This window comes from Aureobasidium namibiae, assembly GCF_000721765.1.
Source record: "Aureobasidium namibiae CBS 147.97 unplaced genomic scaffold scaffold_2, whole genome shotgun sequence".
Lineage (NCBI taxonomy): Eukaryota > Fungi > Ascomycota > Dothideomycetes > Dothideales > Saccotheciaceae > Aureobasidium > Aureobasidium namibiae.
The window spans coordinates 1,673,982-1,687,918 of NW_013581207.1; the positions used below are offsets into that span (position 1 = coordinate 1,673,982).

General features: G+C 51.6%; 8 protein-coding genes across 8 annotated transcripts; 4 read left to right on the forward strand and 4 right to left on the reverse strand.

The window, feature by feature from the left end:
- Nucleotides 1–189: 189 nt before the first annotated feature.
- Nucleotides 190–2,544, reverse strand: M436DRAFT_38181 (uncharacterized protein; the record flags this gene model as incomplete). The annotated part of the gene is made up of 2 exons (XM_013575309.1): nt 190–1,286; nt 1,338–2,544. 2 exons carry the CDS (start codon nt 2,542–2,544, stop codon nt 190–192), a joined length of 2,304 nt encoding a protein of 767 aa, XP_013430763.1.
- An 811-nt stretch (nt 2,545–3,355) lies between these two features.
- M436DRAFT_37282 (uncharacterized protein) lies at nt 3,356–5,162 on the reverse strand (the record flags this gene model as incomplete). Its single annotated transcript, XM_013575149.1, has 4 exons — nt 3,356–3,631; nt 3,682–4,758; nt 4,819–4,893; nt 4,950–5,162. 4 exons carry the CDS (start codon nt 5,160–5,162, stop codon nt 3,356–3,358), a joined length of 1,641 nt encoding a protein of 546 aa, XP_013430603.1.
- Nucleotides 5,163–6,085: 923 nt separating this feature from the next.
- M436DRAFT_78758 (uncharacterized protein) lies at nt 6,086–7,625 on the forward strand (the record flags this gene model as incomplete). The annotated part of the gene is made up of 3 exons (XM_013575962.1): nt 6,086–6,406; nt 6,463–6,590; nt 6,650–7,625. The coding sequence occupies 3 exons, from the start codon at nt 6,086–6,088 to the stop codon at nt 7,623–7,625; spliced, it is 1,425 nt and encodes a 474-aa protein (XP_013431416.1).
- A 237-nt stretch (nt 7,626–7,862) lies between these two features.
- Nucleotides 7,863–8,183, reverse strand: M436DRAFT_10274 (uncharacterized protein; the record flags this gene model as incomplete). The annotated part of the gene is made up of 1 exon (XM_013575093.1): nt 7,863–8,183. A coding segment is annotated over one exon (321 nt), but the record flags the coding sequence as incomplete, so codon positions are not given.
- Nucleotides 8,184–8,492: 309 nt separating this feature from the next.
- M436DRAFT_39133 (SET domain-containing protein) lies at nt 8,493–9,570 on the forward strand (the record flags this gene model as incomplete). Its single annotated transcript, XM_013575491.1, has 3 exons — nt 8,493–8,775; nt 8,831–8,958; nt 9,013–9,570. The coding sequence occupies 3 exons, from the start codon at nt 8,493–8,495 to the stop codon at nt 9,568–9,570; spliced, it is 969 nt and encodes a 322-aa protein (XP_013430945.1).
- Nucleotides 9,571–9,939: 369 nt separating this feature from the next.
- M436DRAFT_38510 (uncharacterized protein) lies at nt 9,940–10,773 on the forward strand (the record flags this gene model as incomplete). The annotated part of the gene is made up of 2 exons (XM_013575373.1): nt 9,940–10,638; nt 10,705–10,773. The coding sequence occupies 2 exons, from the start codon at nt 9,940–9,942 to the stop codon at nt 10,771–10,773; spliced, it is 768 nt and encodes a 255-aa protein (XP_013430827.1).
- Nucleotides 10,774–10,847: 74 nt separating this feature from the next.
- Nucleotides 10,848–12,119, reverse strand: M436DRAFT_60815 (uncharacterized protein; the record flags this gene model as incomplete). The annotated part of the gene is made up of 1 exon (XM_013575622.1): nt 10,848–12,119. One exon carries the CDS (start codon nt 12,117–12,119, stop codon nt 10,848–10,850), a length of 1,272 nt encoding a protein of 423 aa, XP_013431076.1.
- A 518-nt stretch (nt 12,120–12,637) lies between these two features.
- On the forward strand, nt 12,638–13,850 carry M436DRAFT_60816 (uncharacterized protein; the record flags this gene model as incomplete). Its single annotated transcript, XM_013575623.1, has 3 exons — nt 12,638–12,720; nt 12,808–13,245; nt 13,301–13,850. The coding sequence occupies 3 exons, from the start codon at nt 12,638–12,640 to the stop codon at nt 13,848–13,850; spliced, it is 1,071 nt and encodes a 356-aa protein (XP_013431077.1).
- Nucleotides 13,851–13,937: the final 87 nt, after the last annotated feature.

The window sequence follows — 13,937 nt, forward strand, 5'->3', positions numbered from 1 at the left end:
TGCGACTGTCACGTCAACGTGGCCTCGATCGGCGCCACGTGCGGGCAGTATGATGTATTGTAAGGCAAGGGAGGGAGCACATGAACCACGCATTCCGCTTGCTCGTGGCACATGAAAAGTCATGCTACAATGGTTGTACTTGGTCTCGTTTCATTCATTTTATCATATCAGCTCTCCTTGCCTATGCCACTACCACTTGCCTCCGGTCAGGAGGGCTTTGAAGAATTCAAGAGGGGCCCTGCTGTTCTCCCTGGCTGACACTGCAGCATACCCAGGAATCTGTACACTCGGGGAGCTCAAACCTAACGCTTCTGACACGGTCGCCCAATTCCTCGTTGCCCACACCAAAATCGTGGCTACAGCACCACACCCTCCGACCACCTGCAGAAGACTCCATCTACCGACTTTCAGTCGATGGCTCAGTGCGAGCAAGCCTAGGGGATCTCGGTGGTCGAAGCTACCAAGCTCACTGCTCTTACTATGTGGGCATGTCTCGTGGCCAGATCTGATCAAGGCCGAGTTGGTATTGTTTCGTTCGTGGGCACCCATGGTCAGTTGTTTTCTTTCCCGGTTCTCGATGTCCAGCGCAATCTTCAGGTTATACGCCCACTGCGGCAATTGCATGCTTTCCACGTCAACGTTGTGAGCATCGACACGACGACCGAAATCGTACTGCGACGTCGTGCCCATAGCAGGCACAAGCTTAAAGGGAGTGGGCGATGTCCCTCGCTGGCTTGGAGTGGGTACTTGCGGCACTAGGAAACCTGAAGGCGAGGAAAACATGGAAGAGACAGACGACGGTGCAGCGTCTTGTAAGCAGCCGAGTCGCTCGAGCGCCAGCTCGCGAAGCTCGCGTTTGTGTGAGTCGAACGATGTCTTCAGATAATCCCTTCGCCATTGGATGAACTTCTTGACAGCACAGTGTCGTAGCCATTGGGCGTTATCAGGATCGAACAGCTGGTTTACTAACTGGTCAAGATCGCTCGAGACCAAAGGCTGCACGTACTCAGAGGACATGAGCACGCTCGCATCCATAGTCTCTGCGTCTTCGCTCAAGGCAGATGACACTGCAAAAGGCGACGACGTGGAGGCATCAGGAGCATCCACTGCGTGGAAGGTGAACGTTCTGATTCCAGCTGCTTCGAGACTCGACCGGATAGCTGTCTTTGTGTCCATTAGATTATCAGTCGTGCAGGTATCAGATCTGCCAATAACAGGAACTATATTAGTGAGTGTAGAGAGGCGCCGAAGGACATCGATTTCTGGAGGATTGATCTGGTGGGATGCTGGAAACTGTCAGCGATCTCTCAAGCCGTTTGGAAACACGTTTAACCTACTCGGATAGAACATGTAGAGTATGACATCCACTTGAAATCCTCCATTGCCACTCAAAACACCCAGAAGATCTGTATCGCTCAACTCTCCCGTTAGAGCGTTTCTTCTGAAGGAAGCCTCAATATTTTCGCGGATGGTGTCGATCGCATCTGCCATGTTCCCTTGATCGCTCGCGCCGCTCATGACCCATCCAGGGGTATCGATTAGAGAGATATTGCGTTCCAGAATAGAATCTCCCATGCTCTTTCGACGTCTCAGACCACGGCCTTGCTCAATCTCCTCTGACCACCAAGACGGGTAAGATCTGGTTGAAGCATGAGTTTCGAGCACATTATCTGCACGCGTAGCCGAGGCGGAGGATGAATCGACGGCTACGATAGGGTCGACATGAACAATGTCATCGCACGCTTGAACGATGCTTTTGATCACGCTTGTCTTGCCTATTCCAGAAGGTCCTGCAACCATGATTCTGAGCCGCGGTATGCGCTTGCCTCGTTCTGTGAAGGGTCGGCGTGCAGGCATGGATATGCTGGGCATGACCAACTGAGGTATACTGCTCTGAGCCATAGTAGGAGAGGTCGACTCGATCAGAGTGTCATCAGCAAAGACATCGTCATCCTCGCTCGAAGAGTGGAGAGCCTGGCTAGCAGTGTCATCGATGATGCTCCCTTCTTCGTCGGAAAGGCGTACGCTTTTCACGCTTGGTGATCGAGTACTGTCATCGCTAGCACGTAGAGGGGTAAAAGAACGGCCCAGCGATGTGAGAGATTCGCTTCGCACGCGGCGACGAGTTGGCGATGGAGTCAATGGTCTTTGTGCAGGGGATGAGATGGAGGCCGTTCGCGAAGAAGGCCGCTCCTCGGACGATATGATGCGCTGGGCAGCTGCAGCAATCTTGGGGTGAACAGGATTTCCAATCTTTCGCTTCTTCTCGGACGCAGTATTTGACGGCGACAATGGTCGGTCTGGTGATCTAGGGGCAAAGGCAGCTTCCAGGGTTTCGTTCAAGCTCTCGACACCGTAGTTGTTGTCCTCGTCATGGTCCTGGTGGCGGCTGCTCTTCTCGGCCTGCTCGGCTTTTTGCATATCTCTTTCGCTTCTCAAGAAGAAGGTAGCCGGTGGCTGCGCGTGTCCCGGGTTCGGTGTGGTACCTGCATCAGTACCAGGCTGCTTCTTCAATCGTGGCCACGCTCGCTCGGAATGGCTCATGGTGGGATGTTGGTGGCGATGATGTCGGATCCAGGACGTCTGGGTGGTGACAAGGAAGTTCTACGGCGACGACAAGGCTCATGATACGATCAGACGACCAATCTGCTCGATCAAGCGCACTCCTGTGACAAGTGCAACACGCAGGCACAGAATGATGACGATAAGAGCATTCCCCACGGGGTCTTGATCGTCCCGCTTGCCGGCCTCGATGCGATACGCATGGACCTTTCCAACGTCCACCACTCTCTCCGTTGTATGACCTATAACATCTGTGCTATTCGTGTTTCCAAGTCTTCAAAGGTGAACCAATTCAAAGCAGAGATGATCAAGCTAGTACAGTGTCATGAGAAACGTCATCGTTCATTCTGCATATCTACCATCATCCATGAAGAGCATGCACAAAACTCACAGCCCAGCCTGGCCTGTTTCTTCCATCACCCCTTCGAGCCATACTACGCCAGATGACCTGCGTGCTCCGAGGAAAAGTCTCCTTTTTCGACATCCCATCCACGCCCTCCAGAACCAAGCCACAACCGTGTTGATACAAACTGCAAAGCCAAAGGAACTCCGCAACAAACAACAGAAACACAGTCGGAAGAATGGAAAGAGAAATAAATGAGAAACACGCGCCGCTATGCATTAGTGACAAATGTGTGATGTTTTGAGCAGCGCGCCACGGCTCTGGAGTCCGTCTCCAAGTCGTTCTACCGCTGAGAAAGAACTTTTTCGAAAGGGAGGGCATATCGCGTCATATTTTACAGATGAGAGCCGAATCGCTTCTGTGGTTTCGGCTCATGTTTGTAGAAGGCGTTTAGGCAGCTTGGGCACCTCCGCGACCGCGCGAGGCGGCACCACCACGGCCTCTCTGGGAACCGCCGCCACGGCCACCCTGGAAGGAACCGCGAGGAGCCTGGTTGGCACCGCCGCGGCCACCTCTGGCGCCACCACGGCCACCCTGGAAGAAGGGTCTGTTGTCCTTGGGACGGCGCTCCTCGATGGTGATAGCGTGCTCACCGATCGAAATAGGGCTGGCCTTAAGAGCGGCCTTGTAGCCGTCAAGGGTCTTGAAATCGACAAAGGCACAGTTCTATTCGCAAGTCAGTCACTGTGACGTTTGGTTTGAAACACAAAGCTTACCTTAGGTCTGTTGGCATCGAAGTACTGGAGCTCACCATACTTCTCAATAGTCTCTCTCAAGGTGGGAAGAGTAATACTCTCGTGAACGTTCTTGACGTAGGCGCGGTATTGAGGAGTCTCTTGGGCACCTGCAGCGGCCTGACCCTTGTTTTGCTTCTTGTCGCCGACGCTGGTCCACTCTTCCTGCTGGTCAGCGCTGGGAGCAGCGGGAGAAGATTCGCGTGCAGGGACAGTAGCAGCCTCCTGGGCGGGTGCTGCGGGTGCAGGCTTAGCGGCGGCCTCGGTTTGGGTAGCGGCCTTGGTCTGAGCAGGGGCGGCAGAAGCAGAAGGCTGAGGAGTGAAAACAGGAGTAGCGACGCGGTGAGCAGCAGCAGCGAGGTTGGCCCAAGTCTTGGGGGCGGCAGGGGCTGCGGGAGCAGCAGGCTTAGCAGGGGCAGCGGCCTTTGCGGGCTGGGCGGTCTGCTTCACGGGAGAGCGGGGAGCGGGAGTAGGTTCGGGGTCCTTGGGCTTCTCCTCTTCCTGAGCGGCAGGAACCTCGGGGGCGGCCTCACTGGTGGCCTCAGGAGCGACCTCGGGAGTCTCGACGGTCTCAGCGACGGCAGCGGCGGGGGTCTCTTCAGCCTGGGCGACCTCAGCGGACTCGGCCTTAGTCGATTCCTCGACGGCAGCGGCAGGAGCAGCGGTCTCCTCCTCGGGCTTCTGGGCAATGATCTTCTCCTCGATCTCCTTGTCAACCTTGGCGGCATCCTTCTCGATGGCAACGGGATCCTCAGAGCTGGTCAGAGTCTCGTGCTCAGGCTCCTGAGCAGGCTCCTGGACAGCAGCGGGCTCCTCGGTTGCCTCGGCCTCATCCTCCTCCTCGATGATGTAACGGAAGATGTCGTTCAAGACGAAGTAGCCGTTGGTCTGGGCGGCGAGGACGAAAGTCTGGGTGAACTTCTTATGGGGGGCCGACTTGTTGGAAATCTCGCCGATGACCTGGATGACAATGTGGTCATCCGAGGCTTGCGAATCGACATTGGTGACGCGAACCTTGCACTCGGAGAAGTCGAGCTCCTTGATGCGCTCGTTGATGGCCTGTTCTAGCGGTTAGTCCCTCGACAATCCTGTGCGCGGTCTGATCAGAAAAAGACGTACTCGTTGTCCCACGCAGACTTCGACCTTCTCAGTCTCGTTACCGGAGACGAATTGTGAGCGCTTGTTGTAGAAGAGCTGTGACCAGTCAATCAAAGTGCTTTACGCGCAGGTTTGTTTGGTGGTTGACATACGTAAATCTTCTCGGGGCTGCGGCTGAGGGTGGTGTAGTACTGCTCGACAAAGTACCAACCAACCTCATCCTTGGGAATGTCGGCGGCAGAGTTGTTCGACTGAGCAGGTGCGGAAGAGGAAGGGTAGCTGGGAGCGGTGTAGCCAGACTGCTCTATCGAGCCATAGCCGTTCTGGGGGACGAAGGTGCCGTTGATAGCGGATTCGGAAGCCATTGTGAGGAAACCAAGAAGCGGACAGATATAAGAGTTGGCGGTAGGGGAAGTTGGGAAAGGTCTGGTGAGGAAAGACTGTCAGCGCTGCTTCTTGCGATGCGACGAATCCAGAGCGAAGCAACAGCGGGGTGGCCGACCAATCTTTCACGGTTTGGCAGAGTCTCACCTCTAGAGTGACGGTAAAACAGGCCGATATAAAACTATCTCGTGCAGCTCGACGGATCTACAGTTTTTGCGTCAAGCTGCGGTAGGAGCTTGGTAGGTGATTGGAGAAGAGAGGAGAGAGCTGGAGAAGTATGGGCGAGAGAGTGAAAGAGGATTGGAGCTGGGCGAGTTTTGAGGCGTGTCTATGAGTAGGTGACGATAGATTCACCTTCTAGTCGAATCTATCGTCCAAAGACCCGGCCCGTGCGCCGTGCTAGACCACCAATTCACCCACGTGACCATGCATCTTTGTTCGCTTGCTGATCGTCCAGAACATCTCCTTCATCGGCCAACTGTCGCGACCCACCATGTACCTAGCTATGAGATTGCACAATGCTTCTCAATACACTCCAGCGCTGGCTATGAAGATCTGTTTCAGCAAGCTTACCATTCGAAACCGCTTCTGATCTGGACAGTAATTGTGCATTCTTCTGGTTTGCCATATCACTATCTTAGTTTAAGAAGATTATTAGTTGCAAGATGGTCTCCCGCGAGGGCTATGTCCACTCGTTCTCATGCGCTGGTCTCGTGGTGACTGCCAACGAAGTTGGTGTTGGCGCGTGCCTCACCTCGTGCCTGCTTCATCTTGCTCGAATAATCTGCAAAAGAGTATTGTCTAGGGCCACGGCCAATCCTCTTCCAATCTTCAAGCTTCCAAAACTCTTTTCAGTAAAGCACCTCATTCTTTAATCTATACGGTATTCTCGTAATCCAGCAAGATGCTTCCAAAGGATGTCCACGTCCGATTGCATTATCTCAACGGGCAACGCAATGGAGAGAAAGAAACAGGCAAACCATCAAAGACGAAGCTATCATGCGCAGTCAACGCTTTGAGTGTACTCGAAACCATTCATGATGTTCGCGGAGCTCACGAGGAGTTCAACCTTGACCTTCAAGGATTCCGCTTCGTCAGAGCACCAACCAAATTCGAAGGCTGGGCATCAAAGCAGGAAATAACGAAAGTTTATGTTCCAGAGATCGAAAACTTGTTGCGCCAGGAAGTGGATGGCTGCGATGAGATACATGTGGTCAGTATCGAGGTAGGTGGATCCTGTGAGCCTCGTAAGTGGCCTGTCCTAATAAGCACGGTCAATAGGGGCTCGACCATTGTTGCAATCAACCGGTCCACGTCGATTACACCGCATCGAGCGTGGAGTCACTGTTACACGAGACGGACGAGACGAAGGCCAACTATCTCCTCACTGGAAGGGTCCGATTGATCAAGTGGGTTGTTTTTCTGAATGTGCTTTTGAATTGACGAGTTTCCTGATCAGTGTTTCTAGCATATGGAGGCCAATCAAGGGCGTCATGTCCAGGTCTTCCATTGCGATCGCAGATGGCAGAGGAGTCGACTCGCTGAAGGATATTTCAAAAGTCGATACAGGCACGCCTGTGCGTCACGTGAGGTACAGAGATGGATACCACTGGTACTACATGAGCGAACAGGCTGAGAAAGACGTCGTGTTGTTCAAGACCTACGACAGCGACAAGAGTCAGCCTTCCTCGACATGTCTCCGCGCAACTTTCGACATTCCCAACACAGCAACAGACATGCTCTCCGAGACAATTGAGATTCGAGCGTTGATCTTTACGCATCCTGTCAGCAAGCAAGTCGCGCATGATCAACAATCTGAAGAAGAGGTCGAAATGCTAAAGAGAAAAATCACAAGTCTCTCAGACGAGATCTCAGAAAGCCAAGCGTTGATAAGAGCAGGGTTGAATCTTCGTCAATGGGAGTCTAGCAAGACAGCAGAACAGATGCGTCATCTGATCTCTGACCGCGACCACGCCCGTACCGAGTCGCTTTCCCTGAGCATGCAGCTCAACTACCTGGAAGACTGGATCACGAATCTCTACATGTTGTGGGGCCCTTCATGTCACTACGACCCCTTGGTTGAACGGTTGCAGCATTTGATAAGCTCAACACCGAGATTGTATCAACGTCTTGGTCAGACTCGGCAAGCACATGCTAGCCTTGTACAGAACATGGGAATGTATGGTCCGGATGTCGAGATACTGCTGCTACGCCGACAGCTACAAGCTCAACATACAGAGAATAAGAGGCTCAAAGCTCGGATCAAGGCTCAGGTTGAGGACGGGATGGATGAAGTGTTCGACTCTACTCTGCAGACGACGGTCGAGTATGAACGTGGCAGAGATGATTCTGTTATTGAAGGCCTGCGCTGGGAGATGCAGAGACTCCATGAAGCGCTCGAAGCAAAGACTTCTGAGAAGGAGAAGTCTGCTGAAGCAGCATGAAGAAAATTGCGGCGGACGATGTGATGGTCTTATGACGAGATGTAGCTAGACTGAGATGAAGCAAGATGTAGCTACTGAGCAGCCGAAAGTGTAGCATGATGTAGCTAGGCGAAGGCTCTATTTACAGTCCTCGCAGTCCTTTGTGCCGTCGGCTGTAGCAGCGACAGAGCTTTGAGCGGGCTCTGTTGGCTCTGTCGGTTGTGCAGTTGTGTCCGAATTCTGAGTCTTGGAGGGCTTGTCAGAGTGACCGAGGTCGCGACCCGGCTCAATATGATTCCTCAATCGTTGTTTCAATATCTTGGCTTCAGGAAATCCACCCTCGGCCTTCCTATCCCATAGCAATATCTCTTGAGCTTCGGCGGTCTCGGCGGAACCAGGTGGTACATGTGTCAGGTGAACGGTGAAGAGGCCTCCAGTAGCGGGTATGAGGGCAATCTCGCCAATAGCTGTCCCGAAGGTCGACAGCAGCTCCTGGGCGAAATATGCTGCTCGTAGCATCCATTTGCACTGAGTACAGTACGAGATGGCGACACGGGGTAGTTTATGCGGCGACGACATGGTGGTTGTTCGACACGTGGTTGAGGGAGCGTTCCTGCCAATCTTGAAGTCGATGTGTAGCGTCGTCGTCGCACGCGAGCCGTCATTCTTTCTCCAGCCTCGTCAGCGACCGACAACATTCCCAAGCATGCCACGCTCGTCCATCATAGCTCTCGACCAATTCCTGTCGTTCGAGTTGTTCCTGAGATATGACAACCACATGTAGGTTCTTCACTTGCGCCGTAGGTTCGGTTCGGCGAGCAATTACGCAATAGGCGTTACCTCGTTCTTTTCTTCGTCTTCCAGTCTTCTCCTGCCTCTTGGTAAGTCATGGCTCTTACAACAGTCCCAACTCTCTCCGGTCTTTACGAACAGCGACAATCGCCCACTGCTGGCATTGGAGTCTTCGCCGTTGCCCACATTCCATCGGGAACTCGAATCCTTTGCGAACCTCCGCTCTTTGCCCTTCCTGACGACGACGATGTCATTGAATGTTACCTTACAATCAAGGCTCTATCTCTAGACCAGCAATCGCTCTTCTGGACTCTTGCAGCATCCACTCCTCCTCCTGGGGACACTGATTGGGTTGCCGAACTACGAGACGTCTGTGATGGTATGCGAATCGTCCTTAGAATGATGCTCGGACAGTATTGACACACAGGATCCAGAAGACATAGGTGATGCTTTTGACGATCTGGTCAAGAAGTACGAAGAGGCATACTCGAGATTTGAGACCAACCGCTTCACTTTGCGCTATCCCGACGGCTCACCCAACAAACTCGGCGTCTTTCCGAACGTAAGCCTCTCTATGCCCATCTCCCGTTATGGGGCAGATACTGACAGGTTACAGGCTGCGCGATTTAATCATTCATGCTTACCCAACGTCTATCATCGCTACAACCCCAACATCGATCGTCTTACTATACACGCTCTTCGCGACATTCCTCCTGGAGAGGAGATTTGCACTGCATACATTGATATATGTTATGACACGGCCGAAAGACGTCGCGTGCTGCAACACTGGGGATTCAAATGCCGTTGCGAAGCATGCGAAGCACAGGATCCAGCTCGCGAGGCCCGCAGAAACAAGTTGGGAGAGCTTACGACTGTCATGCATAGGAGAGAGAACAAAAGATCCTTCGAGAATTGGGGAGTATGGGACTACGCTGAGGCCCTCACGACCGTGGAGCAGGTCATCTCTCTCATGCTGGAGGACGGGCTAGAAGAAACAGATACCCTGGGCGAAGCATACGAGGTTGCTGCCGTGTACAATATTGCCATGGACTGCAAGGAAAGCGCTATCAAATGGGCTGAGAAGGACCTCGACATTGAAAACAAGTGTTGCGGCGCTGACAGCGCCGAATATACCAAAGCATTGGCCTTACTGGAATCTGCACGAGCAATGTAGAAGACAAAGCAGTCTGTGTAAAACTTCTCTTATGACAAGACATGTAGAAATGCATATTTATCTCTAGATCAGAAACAAGCCCAGAGAGAGCTTTTCTTGCTCTCGCTGTACAAGAATCCGCTTCTCGGGCTCACTCAGCATGTGGGTACATGTAGCAACATGAGAGGAGGATATGTTGATCGCTCTTGTTGACTTTGACTATCGGTGACGTCGAGCGACCCTGATCCATCAGTGAAGCTTCCGAGGCACGACTCCGCACCAAATGTCCTCGGATATCCGGACAAGGAATCGACACATTACATAGCAAACGAATATCCAAATTTCACATACCAAGACCATCTCCAAGAGAAATTGTACAGACTGACGACCATGCCTCTCCTGAACTTCCACCTTCTCCGCCTCAACGACGACATCCAACCCCAGACCTTCCTCACTCACCTCCAGAAGGCCGACCCATCTATCAAGGTAATAGTGGCATCAAAACCACGCCACTTTGTTGTCAAAGCCACTACTCAAGATGCGGATATCCTGAACAAGCCCTGGGACCTGATGCTTCTTCTTCAAGGTTCTAAGGACTCACTCCCACAATCTGTTCTCCAACACATCTCCTCAAAATACAGTCTTCCCGTCGGCATACCCGGAAAGCTACTATCAGCTTACCCAGAGAAGAATGCAAGACTCATCAAGGAAGCTCCCTCAGCTGGTCTGACAGGCTCCCTCGACAACCCCAAAATGCCAGACTCGAGCCAGAATTTGGAACTGTCGCCTGACATGTTGGAATTCATGGAGCAACTTCTCAAGGAACATGATGGTCCTGTTACAATGTTGAATCTGTTAAAGTTCAAACCCGATGGTAAACAGAGCTACTACCAGTATGGACAGAATTTTATCGAAGTGGCAGGGAAACGCGGTGGAGATGCAAAGATTGTGGGTAATGTCATTGCTGCTGATGGCGAGAAGGGTGGTTGGAATGAGGTGGCCATAGTACACTACGCTAGCATTCGTCACTTCGCTGACATGCTTGCTGGCGACGACTATCAGGCTATTAATGAGAAATATAGGCTTCCGGTGAGTATTTGGGGTTCAGAGATTTATCAGGCTTCATTTGATCATGGCTGACTTGAATACGCTTAGGCTTTGGAGGATACGATATTGATTTGTACTACTGAGTTTAGTCTGATGGGTACAAAAGCCAAGCTCTAAGAAGAGCTTGTGTTTATTTTAGCAATTGGTAGCTTGAGATCCTAGAAAGTTGTCCTTTGGAAATCCAAAGCCTTTTACCTGCTCATCTGAGCCGAAGCCAAAACTTTCCTTGCACCATCAATGCTTGTTTCTCCAGTTACCAAACGAGAGTGGATAATGTCTTTATCGCCATTTCTTGCATCTCTCGCTGCTTCGGCCCAGGCAGTAGTGTGTGATGTACCTGGTCTGACCATGTGACTTTCGTCTGACAGGCGAACCAGTAGTTGCTCTGTCTCAGCCGAAACAGCGGTAATTTGTCGCCGTAGGTAAGAAGTATGTTGCATCAAGGCTGCTTCTTCCTGTGCGGTCGATCGTAGGATGCCGATAAAAGGCAGAACTTCTGAGGCAAGTGCAGCACTATGTGACGATGTGTTGCTGCTCGCTGATTGTTGTCTTTCAGGAAGTGGCTTCATGATTTCCGAGTCGGTCTCCGTGTATTGGGTGTTCAGGACACGGGCAAGGCGTTTTCGTGAAGTAATGTACTTGTTGTAGAGATCTGAAAGAGTTGTCTTAATATCTTCCATTGACTCTGCTCCGATGTCTCCTGGCATGTCCGGATCAGGGTCATCATGCTCTTCGCCCTCCGACAACTTTGCAAGCTCATCTTCGATCCAGGCGATCAACTCGTCTCGGGCTCGTCGAAGCGCATACGCTTGTTTCCACTCTTCCGTGACGGGCTTCTGAGAAGAATCAATGCGTGGTGTTGACTGGATAGTGCTCTGCGCGCGCAGAACAGCCTTCTGCAGCTCGAACACATGAGACTGCGCCTCCGCTAGTGACTCATCCTGGGATTGTTGCGCAAGAGGTGGTGGTATTTGTGATTGCATTCCATTCAATAGCTCGCTCGGATCCGCATATTGTGAAGTGTGCCTGACCTTTTCCAGATCGTCCAGTGCCTTGTCGATGACTAAAAGCTTGTCTCGTCGCTGTCTTTGCCGAATGAGCGCTACAGTTGTGGCTACTGAGTTCTCTTTCTCGTGATTTTCCTTTTCCGTGGGAGTGTGCTGCAGGAGATCCAATTCCGCTTTCAGAACATCGTACTGAGATTGTGCTTTTTGACGGGCTATAAGTGCTTGCATGAAAGCTCTTCGTGCTCCGTTGAAAGGACTGTTCAGTGCAGATTGTGCAGATGTCTCGGCAATAGACAGTGTCACTTTCGAAATTGGAATATTGTCATCCTTGATGTGTTGGCTCAGGAGTGAGTCTATGCCACGTCGTATCTCAGCAATTTCCTCCCGCGGTTTGATGTATGGTCTCAAAGCTTCTGCGAGCTCTGGTAGAGGACATTGATCCACCAGATCTGACATGTTTTATGTGTTTTGGTTGTGGTCAACTTATGTTGATGAGTCGGTGAAGGATTGTTTGTATACCATGGCTTGGCGGGGCATTCGCACGTGAAACTGGAGATTCAAGGAAACACCACTGCACCACGGACTCTTGATCTGCAACCTTTAGAACTGTACTCCGGTCCGCTTTGCTCTTCTATTTGTGTTTACTGCGCACATCGCTGCTAACACTCGAGGATTCACCACAAGGTGGACAGTTGATGCGTTCTGACGCAACTATGTTCTCAAAAGCAGGGTTGGGCGCGACCAGCTCCGAGAACATGGTTATGGCGAACAGCTAGCTCCAACAAGTGCATGCTCGGACACAGTCTCCGAATGATCCCACATGCGGTTGTACAGAGGTACAATGGCGTCGACCCTATGTAACATTCTAATCTATCCAGCAGCCGTACATGATTATCTGTTGATCCCCAACCCAGAGCATCGAGACAACTGACTTCCAACCTCGAAATCCTTCAAGAGTTCGCCAGCTAGCTACCATGATGGAGGTACCGAAGCATATGGAGAAGTTTGTCACGGCTATGCAGCAAGTTTATCACTTCCCTATGGCTGTAGACGACAAGTAAGACACCTCTCGCACCATATCCTCGAACATTGATGCCATGGAGACACCGCATAGACACGGAAATTGAATCTGATACTGCACTAGGCTTGACTGGAAACCACCGCCTTTGAAGCAAGGCCAAGGCCATCAGGGACGATATCTCTGGACCGATGCCTTTGGCGTCCTCAACTTCATCACCCTTTTCGTCGAAACAAAACAACCTCATTTCCTAGTCCTAGCCGCAATCCTCGTTGAAACAGTACACGACACACTTGGCCGAACGCGAGATTCGTCTGCCCGGCTACCAGGAGCTTCGGACCAGACTCCGCTTGCTGGTGGACTGCGCATAGGCAAGACTAAAGCCGCTGGAGCCGATGGAGACGGACAGTATCATCACTACCTCACCATGTGGATGTTTGCGCTCAATCGACTTTCCATTGCGACGGGCGAATCGAGTTACAACGACCAGGCTGTGGCATTAGCAAAAGCAGTACACCCTGCATTTGTATATCAGCGAGATGCTCCATTTCCACGTATGGTCTGGTAAGCAAACGCTAGAATGCATAAAGAGTGGTTGGTTTTCTGATCGGATTCACAGGAAGATGTCGATGGACCTATCTCATCCCCTGTGCCGTGGTGAAGGTAACCTAGACCCGATAAATGGTCTCATTACTTATCGCGTACTTCAAGAAACTTGCAGTAACCCGAGCATATTACAAGACGAGATCCATGACTACCAGAGGATAGTCGACCAGAAATGGAAAAGCTATACCTCCTCAGATACTTTGGATCTTGGAATGGCACTTTGGGTTGCTCACTGGTACTCTGATCAACTCGAGTGCGCAACGGGACTCGCAGACGCCGCTATCCGTGATATGCGAAGGGTGTTCCACGAAACACACTATCTAGATGTGCCGATCACCCAGCGCCTGGCTTTTAGAGAATTTGGAACGTGTCTGGGTATTGGAGTCCACTCGACCGATGATCTGAATCCTATCGCCAAACAGATAGTTGCAGCCTGGGAGGAAGCGGGCAGAGTACCCATACCGATCTACAATCCCGAATGGGAGAGTCTCGAATCGATCGATCTTGTCATGTATGCTGCAGCAGTGTGTCCGGGGGCCTTCAAAAAGAATTATCTGCATTAAGGTGTAGTCTATAATCATAATTACCGGTACTGTTAGCCCTCAATTCTATGCATCATATACCATCATCAAACTATTAATTTACGAAAC